The sequence below is a fragment of the Marmota flaviventris genome, chromosome 6 (assembly GCF_047511675.1).
Source record: "Marmota flaviventris isolate mMarFla1 chromosome 6, mMarFla1.hap1, whole genome shotgun sequence".
NCBI lineage: Eukaryota > Metazoa > Chordata > Mammalia > Rodentia > Sciuridae > Marmota > Marmota flaviventris.
Genome location: NC_092503.1, coordinates 11,928,789 through 11,955,712, shown reverse-complemented (window position 1 = coordinate 11,955,712; position 26,924 = coordinate 11,928,789). Strand labels below are relative to the sequence as shown.

Genomic DNA, 26,924 nt, shown 5'->3' with positions numbered 1-26,924 from the left:
TGACTCTATGGTGTGTACAACCAGAGATATGAAAAATTATGCTATATATGTGTAATTTGAATTGAAATGCATTCTGCTGTCATATATAACAAATTACAATAAATTTTAAAAACTTAATTTTAATTTTTTTAAAAAAGTAGTTTAGTGATTTCCAGGTGCAGGAAGAAGAATAGAGATGGTTACTGCTAATATATACTGTCATGTAAAACTAATTAAAACAAATTAAAAAATTAAATAAATAAATAAAGGGCTGAGTATGTGGCTCAGTGATTAAGTGCCTCTGGGTTCAATCCCAAGGTACTCTCCCTCTAAAAATTATCTGTGTGGACTAACATAGTTCAGGGGGCTAGGAGAGAATCACCAAATACCCAGCATATATACTCATTGAAGTATTAAAATAATTTGTCCTTCAACTCTCAGCTCCTGAAGGTACCTACTGCATATGGACTCTTCACTAGTGAGCTTGTCCTGTGTGTCATTGTGAGCAAGCTATCATTAAAGAAGAACTGAAATTCTTGAATTAAAAGAAGAAAAAGAAACAGTGGAGCAATGTCTAGAATCAAACCAAGGGTTATCATGTTCAGGGAACTGAACTGAATGGGGGAATGAGGGAATGGTGAAGCTGGAAGGGAGAAGTAGCTATGGCCGTGACCTCCCTGGAATGATCTTCAAGTTCTGCCTTCACAGCATTTTTTTTTTTTTTACATCAGGTATAGTATACATCCTCCAAATTTTGTTTAAAATTGCTTTAGGTATTTTAAATCCTTTTCATTTTTATATAAGTTTTGAAATTCAACTGTCAGTTTTTAGGAAAAATATCCTGCTTTTAAAAAAAAGCATTTTAAACTTTAAGTCATTTGGGGAAGAATTGACATCTTCACATTGAGTTTCCATTCTAGGAATGTTGTTATGGCTTGGATTATGATGTAATACTGCTTTGTATTTGATTGTATAATTAATATTACATTATTTTGTTGCTCAAATCATTTCTGCTTTGGCCACTTAGAGTCTTAGAGTTGGCTCCTGTGTCACTTTGACATACACCATCATTGTGTATGTGTGTTTAGCCCTCGCTTACTTTCTTCCATTAGGACAAGTTACAGGCTCATCTTACATATTCTGTGCCACAGTGTGAGAAATTTCTCCAAGAATCTCTGATTCTTTTCATTGGACAATAGTATTAGAAACCAAGATCTGGACATTAGGTGTTCTTATTGGCCATACTGGAATGCATTGCTTCTAGGCCAGTGAAGAAAATAGGCCCTTGGAAGGGTGTGTGTGTGTGTGTGTGTGTGTTAACTAACGCAAGCACATACCCATGTTTATAAATATTTCTGTATACAACTACCTGTATCCATGTTAAGCTGAAAACAAATTCATATTGGTATCTCTAACTGTAACCCACTGCTTCATTATCTGGCTCATTCTAGCCTTTTCCTCTCATTTATAGATAAACTCCCACATCAACATCCCACCAGCCATTCATTTATTTAATTTTTCAAAGTTACTTTGAATATTTTATGTTTTCAGCTCTAGAAATTTAATTTTGTTATTTTTTATTCATTATTTTCTCCTTGTGTTCATGTTTTCTTGAATTCCATTTTAAAATTTATACTAGCTGCTATAATTATGTCTGTCATTCCTGGGCGTGCTTCTGTTGATCTATATTTCCCCTGTGTCACTGTGCATTGAAGGGTTTACTCGGTAGGTCTTGGATACTTGAACAGCACATATCCAGGGAAAGGTCTGGCTCTTGATAATGTCCTGGAAGATGACTCCTAAGCCCTTGGAAAATCCTGCCTCATTAGAAGGCATTATTTATTTGTGGGGTTGGGCAACCCAGAAAGTTTATGCTACCATCGCGATTTATAGTGGTGCCTTAGGTCATACTGTATTGGTTTGAGGCTGAATAACTAAGGTGAGGTATCAGAAGCTACATGCCTACAAACCAACCCTAATACTCTTCCCACCTCCACCTCCACTCCAACGCCAAACAAACAAACAAACAAACAAAAACCTGGACAGCAGTGTTTGAGTCAGCTCACCTGGAAACTAAAATACTCTGTGCTTTTTGTGACTCTTGATAGCTGGGAGAATTAAGTGCTGTCCAAAGGCTCCAGTGGCTCTGATTAAGTGTCGTCCATCTGGCTCAAGCTTTTGACAACTGCAGGCTTATGGCTGGATTTTCCTGAGCTCTCCTTTAAATGCCTGGGCCTTTGCTGATTTTAATCTGTTGATTTTCATGGTAATAAACATTAAGTGTGAGTATAGCAGCTTTTCTAAATTCTGTGAGATTTTCTAATAATTTAACTCCAGGGTGATTCTGGGGACTTCCAACAAGAGTCCCATGTTACTCGTATTTTATGTTTGGTATTTATTTAATGTCGATCATTTTGAATGTCACTTTGATAAGGTTGCTTTTGTAGTCTTCTTTTAAAGAATATTATTGAATTTTGTTTTGCAGGTAGTTGAGTTACTTCTTTTCTAGGGTGACTCACTAGAGTGAGTCTACCTTGGGGCACAACTTCAAGTGTTCAGCAAGATTTCTCCATTGTGGCTCATCAGAACTCTCAAGCATCTCCAACTCTGGCATCTGTTTGGCTTTCAGATCCCAAGTATCTTCTTTGCATGACTTTTGGTATTTCATGCTGTGCGTGTGCTGCTTTGTATAGTAGTCCCCTTATCCTAGTTTAACTTCATGTCATTTCAGTTAACTATAGTTTGGAAATCTAAGTTAAAAACTTCAGAAATAAGCAATTCATAAATTTTAGATAGTATGCCATTCTGAGTGGTGTGATGAAATCTTGCCCTATCCCATCTAGGACACAAATCATACCTTTATCCACAGTTTCCAAAATGCATATGCTATCAGCCCATGGCATTAGTCATTTGTTAGCTGTTTCATTTATCAAATTGACAATTGTGGTATCACCATACTTATGTTCAAGTATCTTTATTTTACTTACCAGTGACTCCAAAATACAAGAGTAGGGAGGCATAAAATTTGGATACACCAAAAATAAGCTGTAAAGCATTTCCTTTAAGTGAAAAGGTATACGTTCTTGATTTAATAAGGAAGGAAAAAAAAAACCTACATGTTGATGTCGCTGAGATATACAGTAGGAACAAATCTAAATGCAATTGTGAAAAGAAAAATGTGTTCTGGTTTTCCAGTTGTACATTAAACTGCAAAAATTATAGCTACAGGAGCTGGGGTTGTGGCTCAGTGGTAGAGTGCTCCCTTAGCACGTGTGGGGCGCTGGGTTTGATCCTCAGCACCACATAAAAATAAAATAAAGGTATTGTGTCCAACTACAACTAAATTTTTTTTATAAATTATAGCCACAGTTGTGAGATACAAGTGCTTAACTAAAATGGAAGAGGTATTATATTGTACGTGGAACACACAATAAACATGTTCCAATTGACATTTATATGTTGTGCCAGAAAGAACTGGGCCAATGTGAAACTTCAGTACGGGATCTTCTGAAATGAGTGACACCAAGCCATTTATTTACTGCATGTGTGCAAAAGATAGTATATATAAAGTTTGGTACCACTTGAGGTTTCAGGGATCCACTGCAGGTCTTGGAATACATTGCCCAAGGATAAAGGGGGACTACTATAAGTAACCAAAACTCAAGGTGATCTCTGCAGATTTCTAAAGCCCTTTCTCCATCTAGCTTGCTCCTCACTATCACTCTGCCTTGCAAATTACAGCCACCAAAGATTTCCAAAATTTTATCTCCACCTCCTCAACTCAGCAAGACTCCATGTTGTTTGGGTTCTTGCTTCTTTCATTATGATCCAGAAAAAACTACCAGGCAGAAAGCAAAGGGATTATTGAGATAACTTCTTCCTTTTCCTTCTCTATTGCTTAATGTCTGAAAATAGCTTTTGTGTATATTTTATACATTTTCTAACTGTTCATATAAGAAGGCAAGTAAGGTACCAGGTATTCTATCGTGGCAGGAAACACAACACCCTTTACTGTTTTGGTTGCTATTTTACATGGTATTTTTAGATTAATTACATTATATAATATAATTTCCACACATAGACATACAGAAATGTAATAATATATAATAAATGCTTATCAAGTCTATAATTATCTATAGATATTTTGGTTTTTATTATCTATAAAGACATAAAAATAACTTTTTTTTTTTTTTTTTTTTTTGTATACTGGGGATCGAACCCAGGGCCTTGTACATGCGAGGCAAGCACTCTACCATCTGAGCTACATTCCAAGCCCACTTTTTTTTTTTTTAATGTTTGGAATTTTCATTTTTTTCTCTTCCTGCATTTGTTTGGGCTTCCAGAATAGTGTAGAACAGAATTGGAAAGAATGTCCATCCTGATACCTGTTTTTAACAGGAATGTCTTAAGTATTGTTATCAGGTATGGCATTTGCTTGCTGTAACTGTTTTTGAGTGATCCTGATTGAAATACAGATTAAAGACATTGTCTTTTAGAATTAAACTGAACAAAATTGTATCCCACCCCAAATTATGCTTAATTCCTAATCCCTGGAACCCAAGCATATTACATCTCACAGCAAAAGAAGGAAATTGGTTGGTAGGGTGAGAGATGTGATGAAATTAAGGACCTTGAGATGTGGAGATTACCCTGGATTATCCAGGTGGCCCCAATAGACTCATACATCATTACAAATGGGAGAGGAAGCAGGGGACGTTGAGAGGAGGAGGTGTGAGGAGGGGAGGCCATGTCAGAGTGGGGTTTGATGTAGGGCCTTCACCTGTCCTTGTTGGTTTTAAAGATAGAGGAAGGGGCCTCTCACTAGTGAGGAATGCCTGCAGCCTCTAGAAGCTGGAAAGAGAAAGAAAATGGATTCATTCTCTCCTAGCACCTCCAATCGGGAGGAAAAATGGCCCTGCCAACAATTGATTTTAGCCAGGGAAATCCATTTTGGACTCCTGCCATCTAGACCGTCATTGTGTTAAGCTACCAAGTTTGTGTAAGTTGTTGGAGCAGCAGCCAGAAACTCATACACCATTATCCCTGAACATTTTTTGCAGGGTTTCCCTGTGAACTCAGGTGAAGGAGCAATCCTCCAGGGAGAAGGACCACACTCCCTGAACTCCAGGGAAGGTTTGTGTGGGCTTCACTATTCTGGGAACATTTTAAACTCTATTAAGGACTTCAGATAATGTACCTTTGAGCTGCAAATCCACGTAGAGGCTGAGATACATTTCTGTTGTTCAGTATCTTTTGCTCTTCTTGCTCTGTTGAACACGAAAGTCTTTCTTATACACCCTGGGGCGGCAGGTGAAATAAGTTCTTTTTCATCCTAATCCTGGGTCACAGCACTCCGAGGGTCTAACTGGATGTGAAGAGACTCTCTTGTGTTTTCTTGTTTTCAGTAATGAGGCTGGTTTGAATAACCTAGCATAGTCCAGGAAAAATATAAAAATTTTACATTCTGAATCTGTCAAAGAAGTCTGGCACACTGGTCTCAGCACTGGGTTAGGCTGAGTCGGGAGGACAACAGAGGGAGATCCTGTCTCTGAAAAACAAAGAAAAATGCCCGAATCTGTCAAACCCATTCCCTAAACTTTTTTTCTGGTCTGGTTGTGCTGTCTTCTGTTTTCTGGCACCGTCCACTCTTAATACTTTGTTTTCTGGTTTGTTCAATTGTATAATTATAATCTTATGTGCAGTGGACTCTCATTTGTCAGACTTCTTCGGAGGTGAGGTTGGAGTTGCTTTCCTTCCAGGAAATTTGCAGTTACTCTTCAGTTGCCAGGTGGCATGCCAATGGAGTACCAATTTAAAATAATTTCTTTGCTTGAGGTTTTTCACCTAGGTTTTGTGAATTGGACCACAAACTTGCATGAGGTCTGACTTGTGGTCACAGATTCTCAGGGGAAGTTTTTCCCTCTCTTCACTCAGTTCCAATGTGGAGACAGGCAAATTTCCCTGCTACTCTTTTTCTCTTGCCCCTTCCCACAAGTTCTTGTGCTCTCCCTTTATTTCCACGGCAACCTGATTTCTGCTCCCTGCCCCCATCATTCCACTGAAGTTGTTCTTACTAAAGTCACAAGTGAAACTTTTTACTGAATCTAATGGACCCTCCTAGACCTCAGACTTTCTAATGGTAGGGCTGCAGTTGGTAATTTTGACTGCCACCTCCTTATGCTGTCCCTGTAAAAACTTTGCCCTCTGGGTCCTTCCTCCTCTTTGTTGCCACCTTTCCTTTGTACATTCCCATCGCTGTGTCTCATTCATTTCTGTGTATCCAATAACTTGAATAGTCAAAACGTGAAAGCAGAAAGTCAAAGGAAATTCTAGAAGAAAAGACTTAGAAACATACAATACATATCTAGAGGAATGTGATGTATTATTGATTTATGTAACAGGTTAAGTGAGAAACTGAGCCACGGCAATTGCAAAGCAACCAAGTGATCTAATGTTCCTTTAAGGCACAGATGACATTATTCCAAGCCTCCATCTTACCTGCAAAACTTTGCCTTTCATTGTGCCACACTCCCTGAAAGGAAGGAAATTCTAGTGGCTCCCCCACATACTGCTCTACATCAGGAATTGGATTGCCTGCAGATCATGGGAGGATGTTTGACCAATGTGTCCTTATGTCGAGTCAAGGTGCTGTGATCCTCTCTAGGCCCAGGAAGAGGTGAAAATCTCTTTCTCCTCATGCCAAAACTGAACTGCAAATCGGCTTAATAAATTTGCTAACAATGTAGACAAATATAGCATGTGTTGAGCTTCATTCAGAATAAGATTGTGGATTTATGTATGTAAACAAAAATAGCAACTCCAGATGAAGAACAATACTCTAAAAAAGAAATCCAAATATCTTCCCAGAAAAATGAAAACTATTGGCAAGTTTCTTCACTGCTTTCAGCCTATATGCTTTTAGAGATGGTCCAAAGTTTCATGTTTCACCTGTACTAGTGTGCTGGGGCTACAACAACAAAGCACCACAGACTGAGTGGCTTGAACAGCAGGCTTCTGTTCATAATTCTAGAGGGTTGGAGTTCAAGGTCAAGAGTTCATAGGGTTGGTTTCTTCTCAGACCTTTCCCCTTGGCTTGTAGATGACTATCTTCTCCCTGTCTCTTCATGTGCATTTCCCTTTGTATCTGTGTCCTAATCTCCTCTTGTTGTCATAAAAATACATATTTTTTTCAGATGGGTTTTACTATGTTTCCCAGGCTGGCCTTGGTCCCTTGGGTTCAGGTGATTATCCTGCCGAGGCTGACTTTGAACACACAATCCTCCTACCTCAGCCTCCTGAGCTGCTGGGATTAGAGGTGTGTGCCACCATGTCCAGTTCTGTTTAGTTTCTGAGGAATTACCGTGCTATTTCCCACAATCAGTTTATAATCATTTATATTGCCTGTACAATATTCCATTTTGTTTCTATACCTTAACTTACTAAGCAATTCCAGAATCCTTGTTTCCTGAGGGTCTCAAGTTTTCATTTTTCCAATTCAGAGAGAATTATCAGTTCAGATTTAGACAATTTTCTGGGTATTCCCCGCCCCCTCCAAGTTTGAAAATAACTTATATACGTATAGCATTCCTCCTGATAGCTAATGATTGAAGATTTCTTTTTCTTTGCTCAGTGTTACTTCATAATGATTTCACCTTATCTAGGAAATCTGTCCATGTGTTATGGTTGGGATGTGAAATGTCTCCCAAAGTCATGTGTTGAAGGTTTGATCCCAACGCAGGAATGTTCAGAGGTGGAGCATTGAGGAAGAAATTGGATCATGAGGCTTTGCCCTCATCAGTGGATTAATCCACTGATAGGTGAATGGATTACTGGTGGGGATTGTAGTGGGGGGAGGGTTTGTGGTCATGTTGAAGCAAGCAGATCACTGGGGGACATGTCCTTGGAAACTATCTTTTCTCTGGTCCTCTCTGCTTCCCGGCTACTATGAGGTGAGCAGTTTTCTTCTAATATGTCCTTCCACCATGAAGTTCTGCCTCACTTCAGACCCAGAGCAATGGAGTCTGGCCAACCCTGGATGGAACCCTCTGAAACCATGAGCCAAAATGAACTTTTCCTCCTCTAAGTGGTTTGTGCTGGGCATGTGGGTCACAACTAACATGCATGGATGGGAGCCATCATCTTTAGCTGGACGTGTGCTTTCCCATGTGGTAGCCCCTAGCCATATATTAAACTGTGAAAGTGAAATGAAGTCAAAAATTATTTTCCTAAGTTGCACTAGGCACATTTCAATCGTACAATAGGTTGGCACTACTGAATTTTGCAAGACAGACACAGATATAGAACATTTCCATAATCTTAGAAGTTCTATGGGAAGTACTTCTCTAGGCTACTTTGACTCTGACTCCTGGCTGTGGCTGAATTAGACCCCATGAGTTACTCCCAGAAATGATTTAGTCCTAGAGGACAGGTCAATAACCATTCACAGGAGAATGCCATAAACTCTAGGAAGTGAGTGTTGTAATTTACAATTTGTATTATCTCTTTCAGTGGCTGGAATACTCCCACCCACTATCTCCCATATAGTGTTTTTTTCAGAATGTAAATTAGTGGTCTTCAGTTCTTTGGCCATGGCCCAACTAATCCAAATGGGGTGAATTAAATTCCTTGCTTCCCTTAGGAATCTGAAACTGAGGAGAGGTTTCAGGTCCTCTGGCTTTCGAAAACTATAAAACCAGGAGTACTAGTCACATTCCATTATGTAAAACAGAGTTTGCTAAGAAACACAGGAAGTAGAGGGTATGTTTTCTGTATTTTGATTCATGTCCCTTTTTTTAAGCTCAGCTGCATTCCTAACTTTGGATTACATGAGAAAGATCTGTAGCTTAATGGTGAATTCTTAGCATCCTAATCCATACATATATACACACATACATGTAATACAGATGAATTCTGGTGTTTTCACATTGCCTACAAACTTTGTACAGTCTGGGCCCCTGGATGTTAGCCCCTTCTAATCTTTCTTGATCCTTCTCCCTATTGCTTTATCTCCTCATCTTAAGTGCATTTGTTCTGTCCTCTGCTTTTCTTCCCTCTTTCCCTGATAGAAATATGTTCTCTACTATCTTTGTGGGTATGAAAACTTTATTAAATCAAATTGTGTAACATGTTAACAACTGATTTTACTCTAGCTCAAATTGCACTTTAATCATTCAAGCCTATGTAATTAACCTTTGACTATGTGTGACTGAATAAATAATCTCTCATAGGCCCAAGTGCTAAATTTTGATTAGGAGAACCTGGCTTTGAACAGAACTGAGTACGACACTTCCTCAAGTCCCAACCTTCTACTTTGGCGTGAGTGATTAGGACACCTCTTGCAGGGTCAGCTATGAAAAGAACATGAGCAACAACAGGTTGACTGGGGGAAATGCACAGACAGATGTCCCCAGTAAGAAAATGATGCATGTTGGTTGTTAAGTAACACAGACATGGCCAGTGTGAACCATTGGCAGAGGAAGGGGAAAGTGGTATGCTTTGTGGTTTTCAGGACCTTCAGGCCAGGGCAAGAGGCTCAGTATTGGAGTTGCAATGGAAGTGCATTAAAGGGATTTTATTTTAAGCAAGGGAGTGACCCGATCTGATGTGTCTAAAAAAATCTTTCTGGCTACTGTCTGTAAAATGAATAATGACAAGATAAACAAGGGAATAGTTAGGCTACTGCAGGTGTTGGCAAGAAAACATCATGGCTAGGCATATGAACCCAGGCAGTGGAGACAGAGAACTTTGTGTCAGCATTTGAGATATATGAGGTTAAAAATGTAAGCTTTTTCTCATTAGGTTTCCCCTTTTACCTTCTGAGTAGCCAGCCCCTATAACAAAGCTGTCCAGTGAAATAGATTTAACACCTAAAATGTCTGGAAGGCCTTCCCTTTTATTATATGTGACTCTGGGCTCAGCTCTTAGGAGCAATCTTGATTCCATCAATCCCCCGGCGGAAATTTCTCCTGTTCCTGTCCTCTATTCCTTTTTCGTGGAGCTGGGAAGGATTGTTGAAAAACGACTTTCAATAAGAGGACAATAGTGTTTAAGGGTCAAGTGATACACCCCCAAATTTTAACTTCAAATAAATGTTAGTTCTCAGACTGGTATGGATTATTGCACGAAACCGGAGCGAAGGCATTTTGCTAGCATGTCTTATTCTGTCTAGGATATTTTACATGCATCCTCTTACTCCGAATAATCTAGGGCATAATTCCTTTGGATTAACTTCCCCGAAGATGGACTCTCCTTTACCTACCCCGATGGTGTGCAGAATTCTGGCACCCGCTCCCGCCGCGCACAGGCACACACACTCATTGTCTGGGCCCCACGAGACCGGGCTCCTGCGCAGCGTTCATTTCCTGCACGGGGCTGGGGCGTGCGAGCTGCCCTGCCCGCCTGTCCTCATCCGGATCCGAGGATTTTATTTCTAACATTTCCTCCCCAAGTTCCTACGCCGCTTGGGCACACAGTCACCAGATGAAAAACTGGGAACTTTTGTTTTGGCAGATCACCTTTAGGCCACTGTCCACTAAAGTTCTGAAAAACCAACTAAACCAAGCCGCTCCTGCAGAAGCCAATCCACAGGGGAACAACGGAAATGGAGATTCTGTTGTTCCCAGAATCGGCCACTTAGCGGGCACATTCAGATTTTTCCTACAGCCGCGCTTAGAAGCGGCCTCCTGCGCGGGACACGGCCCGCCAGCCGCTAGCGCTCCGCAGTTCTGCAGCGCTCGCTCCCGCGCCCCGGGCGGGGGCGGGGACGAGCGGCCGCGAGTAGCCCCCCGCAATCGGGCCTGCGGGCGGCGACGCTCTGGCCGGCTCTGGCTCGATGGTTTCCGCGCGGCCGCCGGGCCCGCGCGGTCCAGTCGCCAGGGGGCGCGCTGGCTGGCGCCGCCGACTCCGAGGTGCGCGGCCCGATCGTGTCCGCCATATTGGATGCCGCAGCCGCCGCTGCCAGCGCTTCCTCCTCTGTCTTCGCCGTGCGATGCTGGTTCCTGCGGCCCAAGCGGCGGGGAGGTGAAACAGGAGCCCGTGGGAGGAAGAGGAAGAAAGGGGGTGGTGAGAGTAGGGACGGGGCCTGCGGGTGGGGGACCGAGACCGAGCGGGGCGGAGAAGAGAAGGCGCCGCGCCAGCCCCTCCCCCGCCGACCCGCCCCGGCAGCGCCTGTGTTCCCAGACCGGCGCTCCGCCCGCCCCAGCGGCCATGCCGGGGCCTCGCTGCCCCTGAGGAGCTTCGCCTGCCAGTGCCTGTCCTTCCGCGCCCGCCCGGATCGCAGCGGCCGCTCTCCCGCCGGCGCCCGCGCTTCGGTCTCCCCTCCCAGTGCAGTGGCCGCCGCCTCTTCCGCCGCCGGGCTCGGGGCCTCCGCACAGACAACATGGAGGCCGTGAAAACCTTCAACAGCGAGGTTGGTATCGCTGCCGGGCCGACCCTCTTGCCCACACCGACGCCCCCCCCACTCCCGGGCCCGGGCCCGGGCCCGGGCCCGTGCCCGCGCGCAGAGGGTGGGCGCGGGCCCGCGGGCTCCCCGGGCGGGGCGCGGCGGCCTAGCCGTGCCCGTGGGGGAGGGGTGTGCTTCGCGCCCCTCCCCCGGGGCCTTGGGGGGGCGGGAGGGCGCCGCGCGGGGGGAGGTCCCGCAGGCTCCGCGCCCTGTGGATGGCTGCGGGTCGGAGGCGAGGCCCGCTCGGGCCCTCCCCCGGAGCCTCGGGCGGTCTCTCGGGGTCAGTTCCGCCGAGGCCTGGCCCGCCCACCTCTTTCCTGGGCCTCGGAAATTTTTAACTGTTCGCAGAATGACACTCTGCGGACCTTCCCGCGCCCTCGGTGAGGCGGGCACCTATGGGGCAGTGGGCGAGAGGAACCCAAGGGGTGGAGTGTTTATAATTGAGACTGTTGACTCGGTAACTTGCCGACTGCGGACTTAGGCCAATGAGCTGTTTGGTAAGGAGGCGAGGATGTTCTACGATTTATTTCTATTTGTACTGCCCTCCTTATCCATCACGACGTAAAGACACATCTTTATGGTAGGGAGAGATCTGTGCACGCAGGGACGGAGGCAGCTGGGGGAATCTGTTCCCAAGGGGTCAATCACGTGTCAAAAGGTTTTTTTAAAAAGCAGGTATCCGATTTTCATTTTTCAATTAAATTTGTTGGTTGGACGGAAGGTTTCCATACAATTTGTAATTGCTTTTTAAGCTGTGATTTCACTAGATCTTAATGCAAACATTAAACATCAGGTAAACAGTCACACAACAGAAATATTTTTCCAATCTGTATGCCTTTTAAAAAATACTCCAACGTGTTGGTAACTAAGTTAGCATAGTTTTTAAATGAACTTTTGATTTGGAAATGCTAATACATTCAATAATGTAATTGTTAATGTCTTAAATACTGACTTCTTAAAATACTAGATTTATGATCACCCAAATATAACAACACTTTTAAATGCCCATTTACAATTTTATTTTATTTTATTTTTTTACATTTTAAGAAATAGCATTTGGGTAGCTTAGCAAACAGGCTAAACGTTAGATTACATTATGTGAATAGGACCCTCCATATTAGACTAGATAGTGGTGACACTTGTACGAACTTTTTTGCGAAGGACTTTGTTAGGTCGGTGGCAGCGACTTGGTTGCTGCCTGCCCAGCCTGATCTGACAGACTTGGTTTTTTTTTTTTTAGTACTAGAGCTTTATTTTTTTAAAACAGCTTACTAATAAAAATTAGAGCAATAGACTTGGGAATCTTTTCTTTTTATTTATGAATTCATACCTGATAATTTTGGGACAAATATCTTCACATAAAATTTGGCTCTCGCACCCAATACTTTGTTGTACTTAGAATATGAAACAAGAATTTAGTGATACTATATGTTTAATTTGTTAATAGTTTCACAACTGTACAGGAAGAAAAATAGCTATGTAGCTTTTTTATTTGCTACATATAGTATTTGCAGCACTAATATTAAGGTTTTTAAAAACTCCCTTCCATTTTAGGGGCATCTCTCTTTGTTTAGGAGTTTTGTATTATGTATTCTCCCTCTACCCCCCCAGAAGGTTTACAGGAGCCCTCAAGTGGTAACCTAATGGTTAGTGCACTGTGGTTGGTCACAATAAAGCATAGTAGAGAAGAAATATCACTGTTTTTTTTTTTTTTTTTTTTTTTAGTATTGGTTAAGTATGAGGGGCCTAACATTTACTGCCTAGCTGAGTTTACCACCTCTGTTTCTTATCTAATCTTTATAGGAACTTGAGATTTTTGGTAGTCCTATTTTAGTGTATATGTAGCACTCTCACTCCCCTTTTAAGTTACAAAGAAAAGTCTTTAAACTTTATTTACTGATAATGCTGTAAGTTTATGTTTTAAGATGGGGTTAGCTTAAAACTAGCAGTATGGAGTCAGGATTGAGGAAAGGAAATATGTTTGAGTAAGACTCAGAATATGCATTTTTTTGGTTTAAAAAGATCGATTATAAAATTGAATATTGTTAATTAGTGAATGTTTTTGTTATAGTAAAAAGTTTATGAATTAATGTGTTCCACTAAATCATGTTGTAAAGTATGAAAATATAGGAATCTGGGTTATAGAAAAAGTGATGTTTTAGAATGCTTGCTTATAATGAATTTGGCTTTTAAAAGCATTTATCCTTCGGCTCAGTTCATCAGAACTTTGGTAAATTTAAAGGTGTCTTTGAAGCATTGAATTGTCAAGAAATTCCTTTTGCTTTATAAAGCATAGAAATTTATGTCTGAAATTATCAAAGTTTAAGATGTTTGAAATATGAATGCTCAGATTCTATGTCTTGCTAATTCTCAGGTTTTCCCAAACTGAACTTCCCCACGCATGTTTTAATTTTGCAGAGAATTTTGGCTTGAAAATAAGAACATGCTACATTTTTAAGCTAAGAATGTAGATTTTTAAATTTTGCAAAATGTGAGTTTAGTCTGTGGAAAATCCTGATCTTTTATAGGATATGTATGTATCGTTATCATATCTCCCCCTACCATTATAATTTCTCAAAAGGATTCTGGTTCTTTCAAGAATTATGTGGTAAATTCCCCTTAATTATCATGAATTGAATGACATTTAGGCTCAAAAAATGATTTTTGTGTGCTCAGTGTGCTAATTTTGTATGGAAACAATAATTTCTATTTAAGCATCATCACTGAGATCAAAGCATCCCATGGCTGCTATTGTCAGTTTTGAAATAATGGAAGTAAATTTGCCTATGTTGGAAGATAAGACTCTCTAAGAGTCAATGCTTGACCAGACCAGTTAATCTTTGAAGAATTATCATAATAAGGTATTATAATTTTATTGCTCCATGGTTGTAGTATTTACTTGTTCTAATGTTAGAGTTTCACCTAGGGTATGGTAGGTGATACATGCTGAACTATTTAAATGTGTGGTCCTCTTTAGGACTATGGTTGACTACTGGAAAGTAGCAGTTTTATATGTGAGCTACACATCCATATTCTGTATTTAAGAATGATCACTGTATGGAGATCATTCTGGTAGAGTCTCTCTGCCTCTGCTTCCTTTTTGAAAAGAAGGGAAGGAAAGAGAATGACAATGTCTGACCTTTCCTTTAGAAAATTTCAAATTAATTCGGAGAAAGCATTTTTTAAAAAAAAGCATTTTAAAGTAATATATGAAAAATATAAGAGCCTGTTAGCATTGATTGTGCTTACACGAAGTAGCTAGAGGAGGTGAGACTTATGTGTTGGATTTTTATAATTTTTGAAATCTTAAAAAAAAATAATCCCAGTATTGTCACACTCCAAAATATTAGCAGTAAATCTTAATCAGTGTTCAATTTTTTTTTTTTTTTTTTTTAGCTTCTTTGTATAGCTAGTTGCACTACTCCATTCTCCCCCTACCCGCCATGATCCATTTCTCTTGCTACCCTGAATAGACTGAGTAGGAAGATGTAGGACTCGATCTGTAGGTTTGAGATGTGTCAGAAATCTTTTCAGTTTAATTTTTGGATTTACCTTGGCTCATAAACTCTGAAAGGATTTTGTTACCTTTTACCTTTAGGACACTTAAAATACTTGGTGTCTTTTGTCCTTCAGATCCTTTGATTAGGTAGCTTACTCTTGAAACTGTTAACAGGATACAAACTTCAGACTCAGTCTAATATCCAGTACATTTTCCTGTCTATAAAGTGAAACCCATTTCTGTTTTCCTTCATTTTCAGTTTTGTATCCAGAGAGTATTCATTTTGTCTAAACTATGGGACTTTTTATAATCTTCTCACCAGTATCAAGGAGTAGCCTTGGTTTGGTAGAGAAAAGTGGAAAAGGTAGCGAGAATAATAAAAACATATTTGTTTCAATTTGTATGTTTTTTTCTTTGTCTATTGTTCAGAAAAGAGAATTTACATGAAGCAACTCTGAAACATTGTGCTTTTCTTTGATTTTCATCTACTAGGGAACTTCTCATTATTCTTTCCTGTGTTTATTTTATAGTGGGAGTTCTGATTAATTGTGTCAGGCCATATTTGTTATCACCTTGGTAAAAGTCCTTTAAAGAAGTAGCATACTTAAGTTGTAGAGGAAGGAAGCCTTCCCTAACCCCTCTGGTTCAGATCAGGATTTCTCAGTGTTGATACTGTTGGACTTTTGGATTAGGTAACTGTTTGCTGTGAGGCATGATCCTGCATCTTGAGAATGTTTAGCAGCATCCCTGGCCTTTTCCCACTAGATATCACTAGCACTTTCCCCATTTGTGACAACTGAAAATGTCTCCAGGTATTACCATCTTTGGGGAATGTCCTTGATTGAGAACCACTGATTGAGATTTCCTTTTAAGTGTCTAAAGACATCTGTACTTTCCCTTCCAGTGTTTACTATAATTAGTCTTTGCCACTGAATTAGAAGAATGACTATATATTCTCATTGCTTCATATCCTTGGTACACAGGACAGCACTTTAATCAGTAGTACATGTACATACCAACAAAAAAGTTCTTGAATGAATGGATGGGTTATATACTAACTAGGTAACTGAATGACCTTGGCCAAGGTAGTTAGCATTTTTCGATATTTGGTTTTTAAATAAGTTACTGATTTGATTTTACATTTAGATTCCCTGCTAGTGGTACAATTCTTTGACTAACTTAATATAAAGTTAATTTTATGAGGATTTATTATGCCTAAGCAGTACTATAAAGGTTATTTTTATGGCACTGTAGGAATATAGGAGATTAGGTGGAAATTTTTAAATTTAAAATTTTTATCTGATTATAATTTTTACTAAAGGAGGGGCGGGGACTTTTTGATTGAAAATTCTAGTGGGGTTAAATTCATCTTGGTTTTATGTTGTTTAGTAATTATACTCTGTTTTCTTCATTTTAAAATGATGATATGGTAAAAGACCAGTTTAAAAAATTGAGGATACAAGGATAATTGAGAGATTGATACTGATGATTTTGAAACTGAATGCTTTGAGAATGTCTTAATCATTCAGGATTACATATAATTTTTTTTTTTTTTGCAAGATTGAAATCTATGTTACACATATCATTCAACCATTTTATACTAAACTACCATTGGGTTTGTTACAGTAATTTAGATGAACTTTTAGAGAATTTCTTTATCCCCAATCTCCTAAATACTTATATATTTTATGATTGATTGTTTCTTTTAAAAAAGCGTATATGGGTAGCTTAGAATAAGTGATATTACTGCTTACATATACAATTTCAGGTATCTCTTTCTAGAGTCAATTGTGCTGTTTTTGGACAACTTCTAACTCATAAGGGTATGAGAAAATGTAATCAACCTTGACCATGAACACTGGCTGAGCTCCTGAACTCTTAAGTGAGCTCATTTTATCTGGTTTTGTTTTCTCAACATCTTTCTCTACTCCTCTCTCTCAGGATTGTGCCTCTACTCCTGCTTGTACAGACTGCTTTTCCAGCAGCATGGACACAAGAAGCATAGTAAGATGATTATAATCCACGTAAGGCAGGCGCTTTGGAAAATGTTAGGTTTAAATTGATAGTGAAATGACATATTGATTATATGGGTGGTACTTGGAAGCAAAATGAAGTTTGTCACTTAGAACATGTTAGTAATCTTAAAGAGAGCATGTAAGAAATAAGTTGAATTTATTTGCAAGAAATTGTAAAATTTCTTCCATGGGGGGTGTGGTTTGTGTTTAGCAGTGAACATAAATCATATATAAACTCTTGTTAAATTTACTTGCATTCTGCTCCACCTAATTTTATGTTTTTTTTTTTTTAATAAAAGAAATATAACTATTTGATATGAGCAAATTGCAGAGCTCTTAATTTGATGGTTGGAAATAAAATACATTTTATTTTTTGAAGAAGTTCTTCAAACTATAAGATGACAAATACAGGAATGGAGAAATAAAAAAAGACTAAATCATAGAGGAACAGATTGTGATAGAGTTACTTTAGTTATGAAAGTAAATGATGATGAGAAATGTTTTAGATCCTGTGATTTCTTGTATGAACTCTCAAGTTTGATGCAAATACGATGTGTTTCCTCTGGTTTTTATTTTATGAGTTTATTTCATCCTTTTAACTGTTTTATGAAAGTTTTTGATAAACCATATTTTAAACTTAGGGAGGGATATGCAAATGTATTATGCTACCCACAGTAGGCAAAGAAATATCTTAGAAACTTTGAAATTACTTCATTTAGTCAGAGTGCAGAATAGATTATTCATGTTTTCTAGTATGATTGTTAAGTTAATGTGTGCCAAATTCATTTTTGAAATAATTTTTGCAATGTAATATAATTTATGTAGATTTACTTGAAAGACCATTCATCCTTCATTCATTCGTTCGTATTATTCTTTGTTAATGCTTATTGTGTGCTAGGCATTTTTCTATCTTCTGTGGTACATTGGGAAACCAGATCAGCAAAAAGCCTTACCTTGTTGAAGCTTATGTTCTTGTGATCCTTTCTCTTTTGCCTCATTTTTTTTTTTTTTAAGAGAGAGAGAGAGAGAATTTTAATATTAATTTTTTAGTTTTCGGCGGACACAACATCTTTGTTTGTATGTGGTGCTGAGGATCGAACCCGGGCCGCATTCATGCCAGGCGAGCACGCTATTGCTTGAGCCACATCCCCAGCCCCTCTTTTGCCTCTTTAGTCTTGTGTTTAGTGTACTTGATGTAGAGCTGGTGAGGCTGGGCAGGCATACGAACTCTTCATTGCTTCATTGCTGTGGACTGGGTTGGTTGCCTTTCTTTAGTGTCATTTACACCTGGTCTATTTTCAGCATTTTGCATTTTTCCTCACAGAGCCAGATTGCTTGTCCACTGGTCAAAATAGAGACTAAGTAGGTAGATGTATTTAAAAAAGAACATGATCCTCTTTTTCCAATAATGGGCAGTTATGACTAGTAACATTAAAATTTTATTTTATACCAAATTTACTGTCATGTATTTAAAAAATAAAACCTCCAGTGACATTTTAGAATTATAACTAATATAACTTTTAAAGATGTTTTCTTTTTTTGGCAAGATACAGTTTCTATATGCAACTTCTTTTCAGTGGTGACCAAAGCTTTATGAATTTACAATTTATTTTTAAATTTTTTTTTTTTACACTGGGGATTGAATCCAAGTGTGCTCTTAACCCCTGAGCCCCATTGCCAGCCCTTTTTATTTTTTATTTTGAGACAAGTTCTTACTAGGTTGCTTATAGTCTTGCTGAGTTGATGAGGCTGGCTTCCAACATGTGATCTTCCTGTCTCAGCCTCCTGAGCTGCTGGGGTTAAAGGCATGTGCCACCACACCTGGCCATAAATTATTTTTAAAATAAACTTTTCCTTGACTTTAGTATATGAAAAATTTGAGATCTCTCTCTCTCTCTCTCTCTCTCTCTCTCTCTCTCTCTCTCTCTTTCTTTGGTACCAGGGATTGAACCCAGGGGCGCTTAACTACTGAGCCACATCCCCATCCCTATCCCTAGCCCCTTTTTTATATTTTTTTTAGAGTCAGGATCTTGATGAGTTGTAGACCCTTGCTAAGTTGCTGAGGCTGGCTTTGAACTTCCAGTCCTCCTGTCTCAGCTTCCCAAGCCAGTTGGATTACAGGCGTGTGCCACCACACCCGGCTGAAATCGTTTTTATAAACACTTATTTTCTGAATTTGGTGTGATTCCTCAGGGCTCATTTCAGTCTTGTGAATAAAGAACAAACCAGTTTTGGTCATGTACTTTAGTGTGTAGAACTTGGGAAATAGGGGCTGGGTTTGTAACTCAGTGGTAGAGCGCTTGCCTTGCTTGCGTGAGGCACTGGGTTCGATCCTCAACACCACATAAAAAATAAACAAAATAAATATATTGTGTTCATCTACAACTAAAAAATATTTAAAAAAAAGAACTTTGGAAAAAATGTAGAAACCTTTATTTAGTAGCGATACTGGGTCACAGTATCTCCAGGGTTGACCAAATCCTAGTTAATGTCTTTTTTAAATTTAGGAATGTTTTTGATACCATACAGTTTTATGGAAAAAATTGATATTATTGAATTTATCAGAATATTTGACATATGGGTAAAAATCTTGGAGTAAAAGTATTTTATTTATTTATTAATTTTTTGAGGTACTGGAAATTGAACCCAGGGCCTTATGCTTTCCAGGCAAGCACTCTACCACTGAGCCATATACCCAGCCCTATTTTTTTCTTTCTTTCTTTCTTTTTTTTTTAATATTTGTTTTAGTAGTAGATGGACACAAAACCTTTATTTATTCATTTCTATGTGGTGCTGAAGATGGAACACAGTGCCTCACACGTGTTAGGCAGGTGCTCTACTGCTGAGCTACAACCCAAACCCTAAAAGTATTTTATTTCTGTGCTGGAGATTGAACTTGGACCCCTGGGCAGGTGAATATGTACTCTGCCATTAAGCTATACACTCAGCCATGGCATCAAAGATTTTTTTTTCTTAATCTTTTCTCCCTTTCAAATGAATCTTGAATAAATGAAATCTTTACAAACTAAAACATCTGATATTTCAAATATCTAGTTTGTGTAACAGTTGCTCACCATAATGGAAAAAAGTCTGGCTTATATATTTTTGAAGTACTTATACTTTATACCAAACATTTTATTTAGAATGAATGACTTTATAGTATAGTTTTCCCTGGGTGTTCAAGGATGATTGATTCCACGATAACCCTTCCACTTGGAGATATGCAGGTCCCAAGATGCTCAAATCCCCTGTATAAAATGACACTATATAGTATTTGCATATAACCTAAACACATTCTCCTCTATGCTGTAAATCATCTGTGTATTACTTACAATTCCTAATACAATATAAATGCCATGTAAATAGTTGGTATTGTTTATTGTTTAGAAATAATGACAGTGCATGTTCAGTAAAGTTGTTCAGTAGAGTTATTTTTCCCTAATATTTTTGACTTGTGGTTGGTTGAATTCATTGATGCACATGACTCACAGATGTGGAGGGCTGCCTGTGTATTATTTTAGATTCTTCTCTTTTCCCCTGTCCATCTTCATGTTTCCATGAATCTTAAAGAATAACTTTTGAGAAAGGTTGGATAGGTGAGTTTCCATTTTTACCGAGGAAATGGAGTTTTGTAGGTATTAGAATAGGGACTGAACGTGCAGATGTTTTTCTTACCTTTCTGTGTAAAGGAGAACCATCACTCATGTTTTCATAACTTTTTGCTGGCAGCATGTGCAAATATAAATTAACTTCATTTTTTTCCTCATTCTTTCAAACTATAATTTCACATTTATAGAAAAATTACAAGGAGGATATTTTTTGTGCCTATTTCAGCTGTATTTCTCTACCTTCTGTTAACCATATTTGCTTTCTTATTCTTTCTCTCCATTTATACATGAACACACATAACCTTTTTTTCTGAATATTTTTAGAGTAGATTCCAGTCACGGTGCTCTTTACCTCTAAATAGCTGTGTATGTTTTCTTAAAACATTATTTAATCATGGTTATCAAACTTGAGAAATTAGCACCCATTATGTTATCTGAAAATCTTTTTCAAGTTTCACAGAATGTACTAGTATGGTCCTTAATAGAATAATTCCTATACCACACATACCTTAACATTCATTAGCTTTGTCTCCTTTAATTTGGAACAGTTGATTATTCTTTTGTTGTCTTTTATGACTTTGAGATGTTATTTGGTAAGAATAAACCAGTTGTTAGAATTCACTCAATATTGATTTGTCTGCTGTTTCTTTATTATTAGGTTCAGGTTGTGCATTTTTGGCAGGAATATTCCGGAAGTGATATTATGTTTTTCTCTATACACCATATCAGTAGGCATAAATGTCCATTTATCTCATTAAAGGGAAACTGTTATCTATAAGGTTTCTCCATTTTCTTGTAACATGTATTTTAAGGGGAGATATTTTAATGCAAGTGTTAAAAATACCATCAAACCTTTTCCATTTGTTTTGATATATGTTCATTTCTTGCCTGAATCAGTACTAATATGGTTGCCAAATGGCAATTTTCTAAGTCTGTCATGTCTACCTCTTAGTTGGTGTTCTGTAAGAGCTTTTCTTTACCTCCATTTTTATGTATGTATGCATTATCATTATGAACTCATGGGTTCTTTATTATTTGCTTTTTTTTTTTTTTTTTGATACTTCTCAGGTTTGACCTATCAGAGCTCCATCAGGCTGGCTTCTGTGTCCTTTTGATGAGTACTAATCATTTTCTGAATACTCTATTATTTTCTGGTGTAATAAGATAACTCCTACCCTACCTAGCCATGGTAAGCTATTTCTTCAGGAAGCCCTAGTTTCTTTTAGAGGATATATATCTGTCAAGAGATAAAGCTAAATATTTTATACAAACACATGCACACACCTCTTTATCTTATATCTGTCTAAACAGGCATGAGTTTATCATGATAGCTCCAATTCCAGTCCAGCAGTATAGGGCTCATCCTAGCCTTGTTCCTTTTAAAATCTGTAATTCCTTTCTCTAACATTGAGATACCTGGTTTCTGGTTTCTATAGTATATTTAGTTATTATTTGCTTACTTCTAACATAGACAGTAGTTCCAAAATTGCTAGAGCTATGCCTGTGGAAATAAACATTATTAACTAGAGTTGAATGTTTGTTTATAATTTATTTTTTGTTTAGCTTGATGGTATACCATCAGAATACTGTGTATAAACATTACCTGATTAGTTTGTTTCCTTTAATGTGGTTCTGCTATTTGTTTGAACTATAGTTAGGTTCAGTCTTTTTTTTGTTTGTATTCCACTTTGATTTTTTTCCTGTTTTTTTTTTTTTTTTTTGTGTGTGTGTATGTGTATGTGTATGGTTCATTACAGGTAAATTCTCTTAATCCTCCTTTACTTTTTCCTAGATTTAACATCATAACTACTTATGCTCTGGTAAAAACAAACCATTTACCTAACATTCTTCATATCAGATAACATTCTAAAATTCAATGTTAAATATAGAAAAGAGAGATGAATGTACTAACATTGCAGATTCTACCGAGAGGTGAAAGGCAATCTGTGTTCAGAAAGCATTTGCTTCATTCATTCTTTTATAACAATTCTTCTGTGAGTAGAATCTCTAATCCATGGATCTGTAAATGTTTTCTGCAGATTGTAATATTTGTGTCCCACAAAACCTAAATTATTTTCTTTGATTTAAGTGACTAACTAGGTTGGTATAACGGCATGGTACCAGTCACAAAGATTGGTAGCTCGGGGAGGTGGGTGAACAAGCAGCTTGAGGAGAAATATAACTTGGGGAGTTAGAGTAGGTAGGGGAACATCATTTTTTATTCACCAAGAAAAAAAGAAATATCCTGTTGCGTGGGTGGCTCATATCTATAATCTCAATGACTCAAGAGGCTAAGGCAGGAGGATTGTGAGTTCAAAGACAGCTTGAGCAGCTTTGCTAGTCCTTTTCTTTCTTTTTTTTTTTTAAGAGTGAGAGAGAATTTTTAATATTTATTTTTTAGTTATCGGCGGACACAACATCTTTGTTTGTATGTGGTGCTGAGGATCGAACCCGGGCGCACGTATGCCAGGCGAGCGCGCTATCGCTTGAGCCACATCCCCAGCCCCGCTAGTCCTTTTCACAAAATAAAAAGGGCTGGGGGTATAGCCCAGTGGTTGAGCTCCCCTGAATTCAAACCCCAGTGCCCTGTTCCCCACCAAAAAAAAAAAAAGGTGGGGGGAATACAATTGTTAGATAATGTGGAGGAAGAAGAAAAGTAGACTTAGAGCAAACTCTTATTTGCTCTTTTGTTTTTAGGTTGGATGGTTGGTTGGTTGGTTTCTTCCTTCACCTCCCCACTTTAATGTTTTTATTCTGTTATATTGTGTTTGAGAGTATAAAGGTATTTACAAGTGACTGCATGGAGTATGCTTGACTTTAAATTACATTTATTAGCCAGATGTTCTTATATATGATGAAAATTTAAGTAGGATATTGAGTGGTCTATGAATAAAGTTAAGGACTTAAATTTTAATGAGGATTTGTTAGAATTTTAAACATTAAGGATATTCATATCTTTTAGCATTTTATTTACTGAGACAATTCTTTGCTTAACTCTTGTCTTAATCAGTTTACTGTAAACATGAAGTAGTGAATTCAATGACTAATAATTTGGTAATTACTTGATAAGTTCCAGATAGTGCAATTGTGAGGACTTCTTATGAAGATGCTTTATAAACGAATGATTCTTTTTCTTGTTCTCATTTTGACCATTTCACTATATCTGAGCAGTTATAAGAAAGTAACATTTTTCCATTTTGATTAAGGACAGGAAAGAATTGAAATTAAAGAAGGGTGAATTGTTTGAATCACAGGGAAAATTAAAGCTGAAGAAATTCTTTCATATATTCATGTGATTATATAAATTTCTTTTTTCTCATGGAAAATAATTTCTATTCCTTTTGATTTTAGCATGTAGTAGCTAAAGATCATCACTGCGTTACACATATGTAGCTACAGACATAACTAAAGCTTATGGCTCTATACTTGCTCATTTCCATTGTTAAACCTCATTTCCAAAAATTACAAACTTTAAACCAGACTTATTTATTAAACTTAGTTTGAAAGTGAGGAATCAAGACCCAGAAGTGATGAAAATTGTTCAGAACCATAACTTACCAGAGCACATAGTTAATGACTGAATTAGAACAAATTTATCCTTTGTATCTCAGTTCACCCCCCTACTCCCCAACAATGGATACTTTTGAATGTTTTTGGTAAAGTTTGTTAGTTTAAGGTGGAGGAAGAATGGAAATTAGTGATTTTTAGTAGATAATTGTTTCAGGCTAACCCTGGGGCAGAATAAATAATACTATATTCTGACACTCCAGCTCCTGGAATAAGGCACCATAGAATAAACATGCTTTCTTTGGACAAAGTGACACCTGCTTAGCTAGCAGGCAGTTCACCTTCTACAGAAAACTGAGGAGCCAGTGAGCTTTAGTACAAAGTTCATGTGGCAGAGGAGTGCAGTTAATTTTTTAATCTGTATTTTTAGCTTGTTTCTAGTGTTCACATTTTAATAATGGTGGCTATTTTATAACTACTTCCTTTAGATATTTGCAAACAACTGTTTAGAAGGCTCCCAGTGTTCTAAAGCATGAAAAAGCTGCAGAATTAATTGAGTTGCTGTCAAAGAAAGATGTGACAGATAACAGTTGGCAACAAGGGATGAGATGGTGGTGTTATCATTTAAAAAATGGGATTAGACAAGATGTCCTAATTTAGGATTCCTTAAGTATTAATCCTGATGAATAAGTTTTCCAATTAAATTTTTCTTAGCCTCAGTTTATGCATTTAGAAACAGATAATGGCACATTCCTTGAATACCTGTCTGACTTGGTCTGAATATTTAAAGATCTTAATAATTTTATAAAGTATTTGGAAAGCTAATACTAGTTTTAGCTAGTACTAGTATATTTAATCAGTATTAATATATTAAATATTTTTTAACAGCCAGAAATTTTAAAGAATTCTAAGGAAAGTAGTTTTAATTAAAATGTAGCAACTTGGGAACCTGTATCATTTTTGATAATTTTGTTGCCCTGGAAGATATCTTGATATTATAACATACATTAATAATGGATAAAAATTGTAAAGCCTAAGTTCAAAAGAACATACTAGAATGTCCTAATTATATTCTTCATTTTTTTTCCAATAATGGGGAAATGTTGGACAAGATTTTTGAACAATAGACAGTAACAAAATGCAGATCATATCTGGTATTTTGAACAATATTTGTAGTGTTCATCATTAACAAGAGTACCATTGCTTTAAAAAATTCAGCAAGGCTTTTAAAGAAATCATTTCAAACAGTAATAAGTATAATTTTTCACTTGGGCACATAAAAATGTGTTTCATGTTTATACACACATATTTACAATATTTACAAATATATAGATAGATGTATGCTTATAAATATATAGCTAAATGTACATGAAAGATTCTGGAATGTAACCTGCCAGTCTTTATAACACTGATAATTTCTGATGAGAGCAGTAGATAGATAGGGTGCAGTGAATTTGAGAGCTTTTAATAGCTTGAATTTTCCACTTTTATTTTGTTGAAACTCAAACTGTATGTGTTTTAGCTTTTGGAAAAGGTGGAATTGTTCTGTTTTACCTCTAATTAAATTAATTTTTAAGAGGAAGGAACCTTCCTTGTTAAAGTTTGAAGTCTTTAAGCATTATTGAGTGATGTATGAAATTTGTGTTTAAATAAGATTTATCTGACTCTTATTTGGTCAGTATACTCACAGCTTTATAATCTTTTGTCTTTTGATTAAAGTCTTCTTTGTTATTAGGTTAAAGCTATTAAATGGTGTGTCTTCACAGTCTTCCACCATCTTATTTGGTGATACAGTTGTATTGTTTACATGATTGCCAGCTGGTGGGTTTCTTTGTTTTTGGAAACTAGATCATATCTATTATGTGTATCTGGTTATGCAGAAGAACTAGGTTTGACACATGGTTCTGGAACTTACTTAACAGTTCTTTGAATTTAGTTGTCATTTAACTAAGTTTCTACATCCATAAGATGAAAATATTCTGTCAATCAATTTTCAGGATATTCTGAAAGTAAAAGTGATTGAACAATTGTGATAGTGACAAAGTACCTTAGATCTGAAAAGTAGTACTTACTACTCTCTTAGCCTCTTTTATCATTTCTTAGATGATTTTAACCTGAGGCTGAGTTTGTTCTCATTTTTACTTATTCTCCTTCTGATAGTTAGTTTTCCATACTTATTCCTTGTCTCTTCAGCTATTTTCTGGAATGATTTGGATTTTTAATTTTCTTTACTGGGATTCAGCCCCATATCTTCTGTGTATTTGAATATATGTGCATTTGAAATCATATTGCTATCACCCCAAATTTAAACTTATCTTTATCCCATAGATATCCTGCTTTAGACTTGTGTTTATGTTAGTAGTAAAACCATGTCCTTAAATACCCAGACTCAAAAACTTGAAATTTTCTAGATTCCTTTCTTTCACACATATTATATCAGTCATGAAATTCAGTGTTAATTTTTAAAATATATTTGCATCCTTTTCTTTTTTATCATCAAAATTTTAGTTCATGTATGCCTTTCTTCTACTTTGATATCTATCTATCTAATCTATCTAATTTATTTTGGTACTTTGGATTGAACTCAGGGGCTTTTACTACTGAGCTACATCTCTAGCTCTTTGTATTTCTTGAGTCAGGGTCTTGCTTAGTTGCTTGAGGATCTCACCAAGTTCCTAAGGCTGGCTTTGAACTTGTTATCCTCCTGTCTCAGTCTACTAGTCTCTGGGATTACGTATATACTATCGCACCCGGATGTTAGAGTCCATTTTAATTTACTATTTCTTCCTGGTTCATATAGTAGAACTAGTTTTTTTTTTTTTTTTAGATTACTACTTTTTTATTAGCTTGATCTCTTTGAATGATGTTTCCTGGAT

The 26,924-nt window shown here is 37.6% G+C and overlaps 1 protein-coding gene across 5 annotated transcripts in view; it reads left to right on the top strand.

The window, feature by feature from the left end:
* The first annotated feature begins 11,264 nt into the window (after positions 1–11,264).
* Scaf8 (SR-related CTD associated factor 8) overlaps positions 11,265–26,924 on the top strand; it is a 189,958-nt gene continuing 174,298 nt past the window's right edge. For 4 of the 5 annotated variants that reach the window (XR_011707688.1, XR_011707689.1, XR_011707690.1 and 1 more), the window contains exons 1-2: positions 11,265–11,386; positions 16,860–16,922. Coding sequence is in view for 2 of the 5 variants with exons in the window: in XM_071612885.1 (XP_071468986.1) it covers positions 11,357–11,386; positions 16,860–16,922 (93 nt within the window). In the remaining 3 variants the exon portion in view is untranslated. The remainder of the gene's footprint in view (positions 11,387–16,859; positions 16,923–26,924) is intronic. The other variant, XM_027939433.2, reaches the window with a different exon arrangement.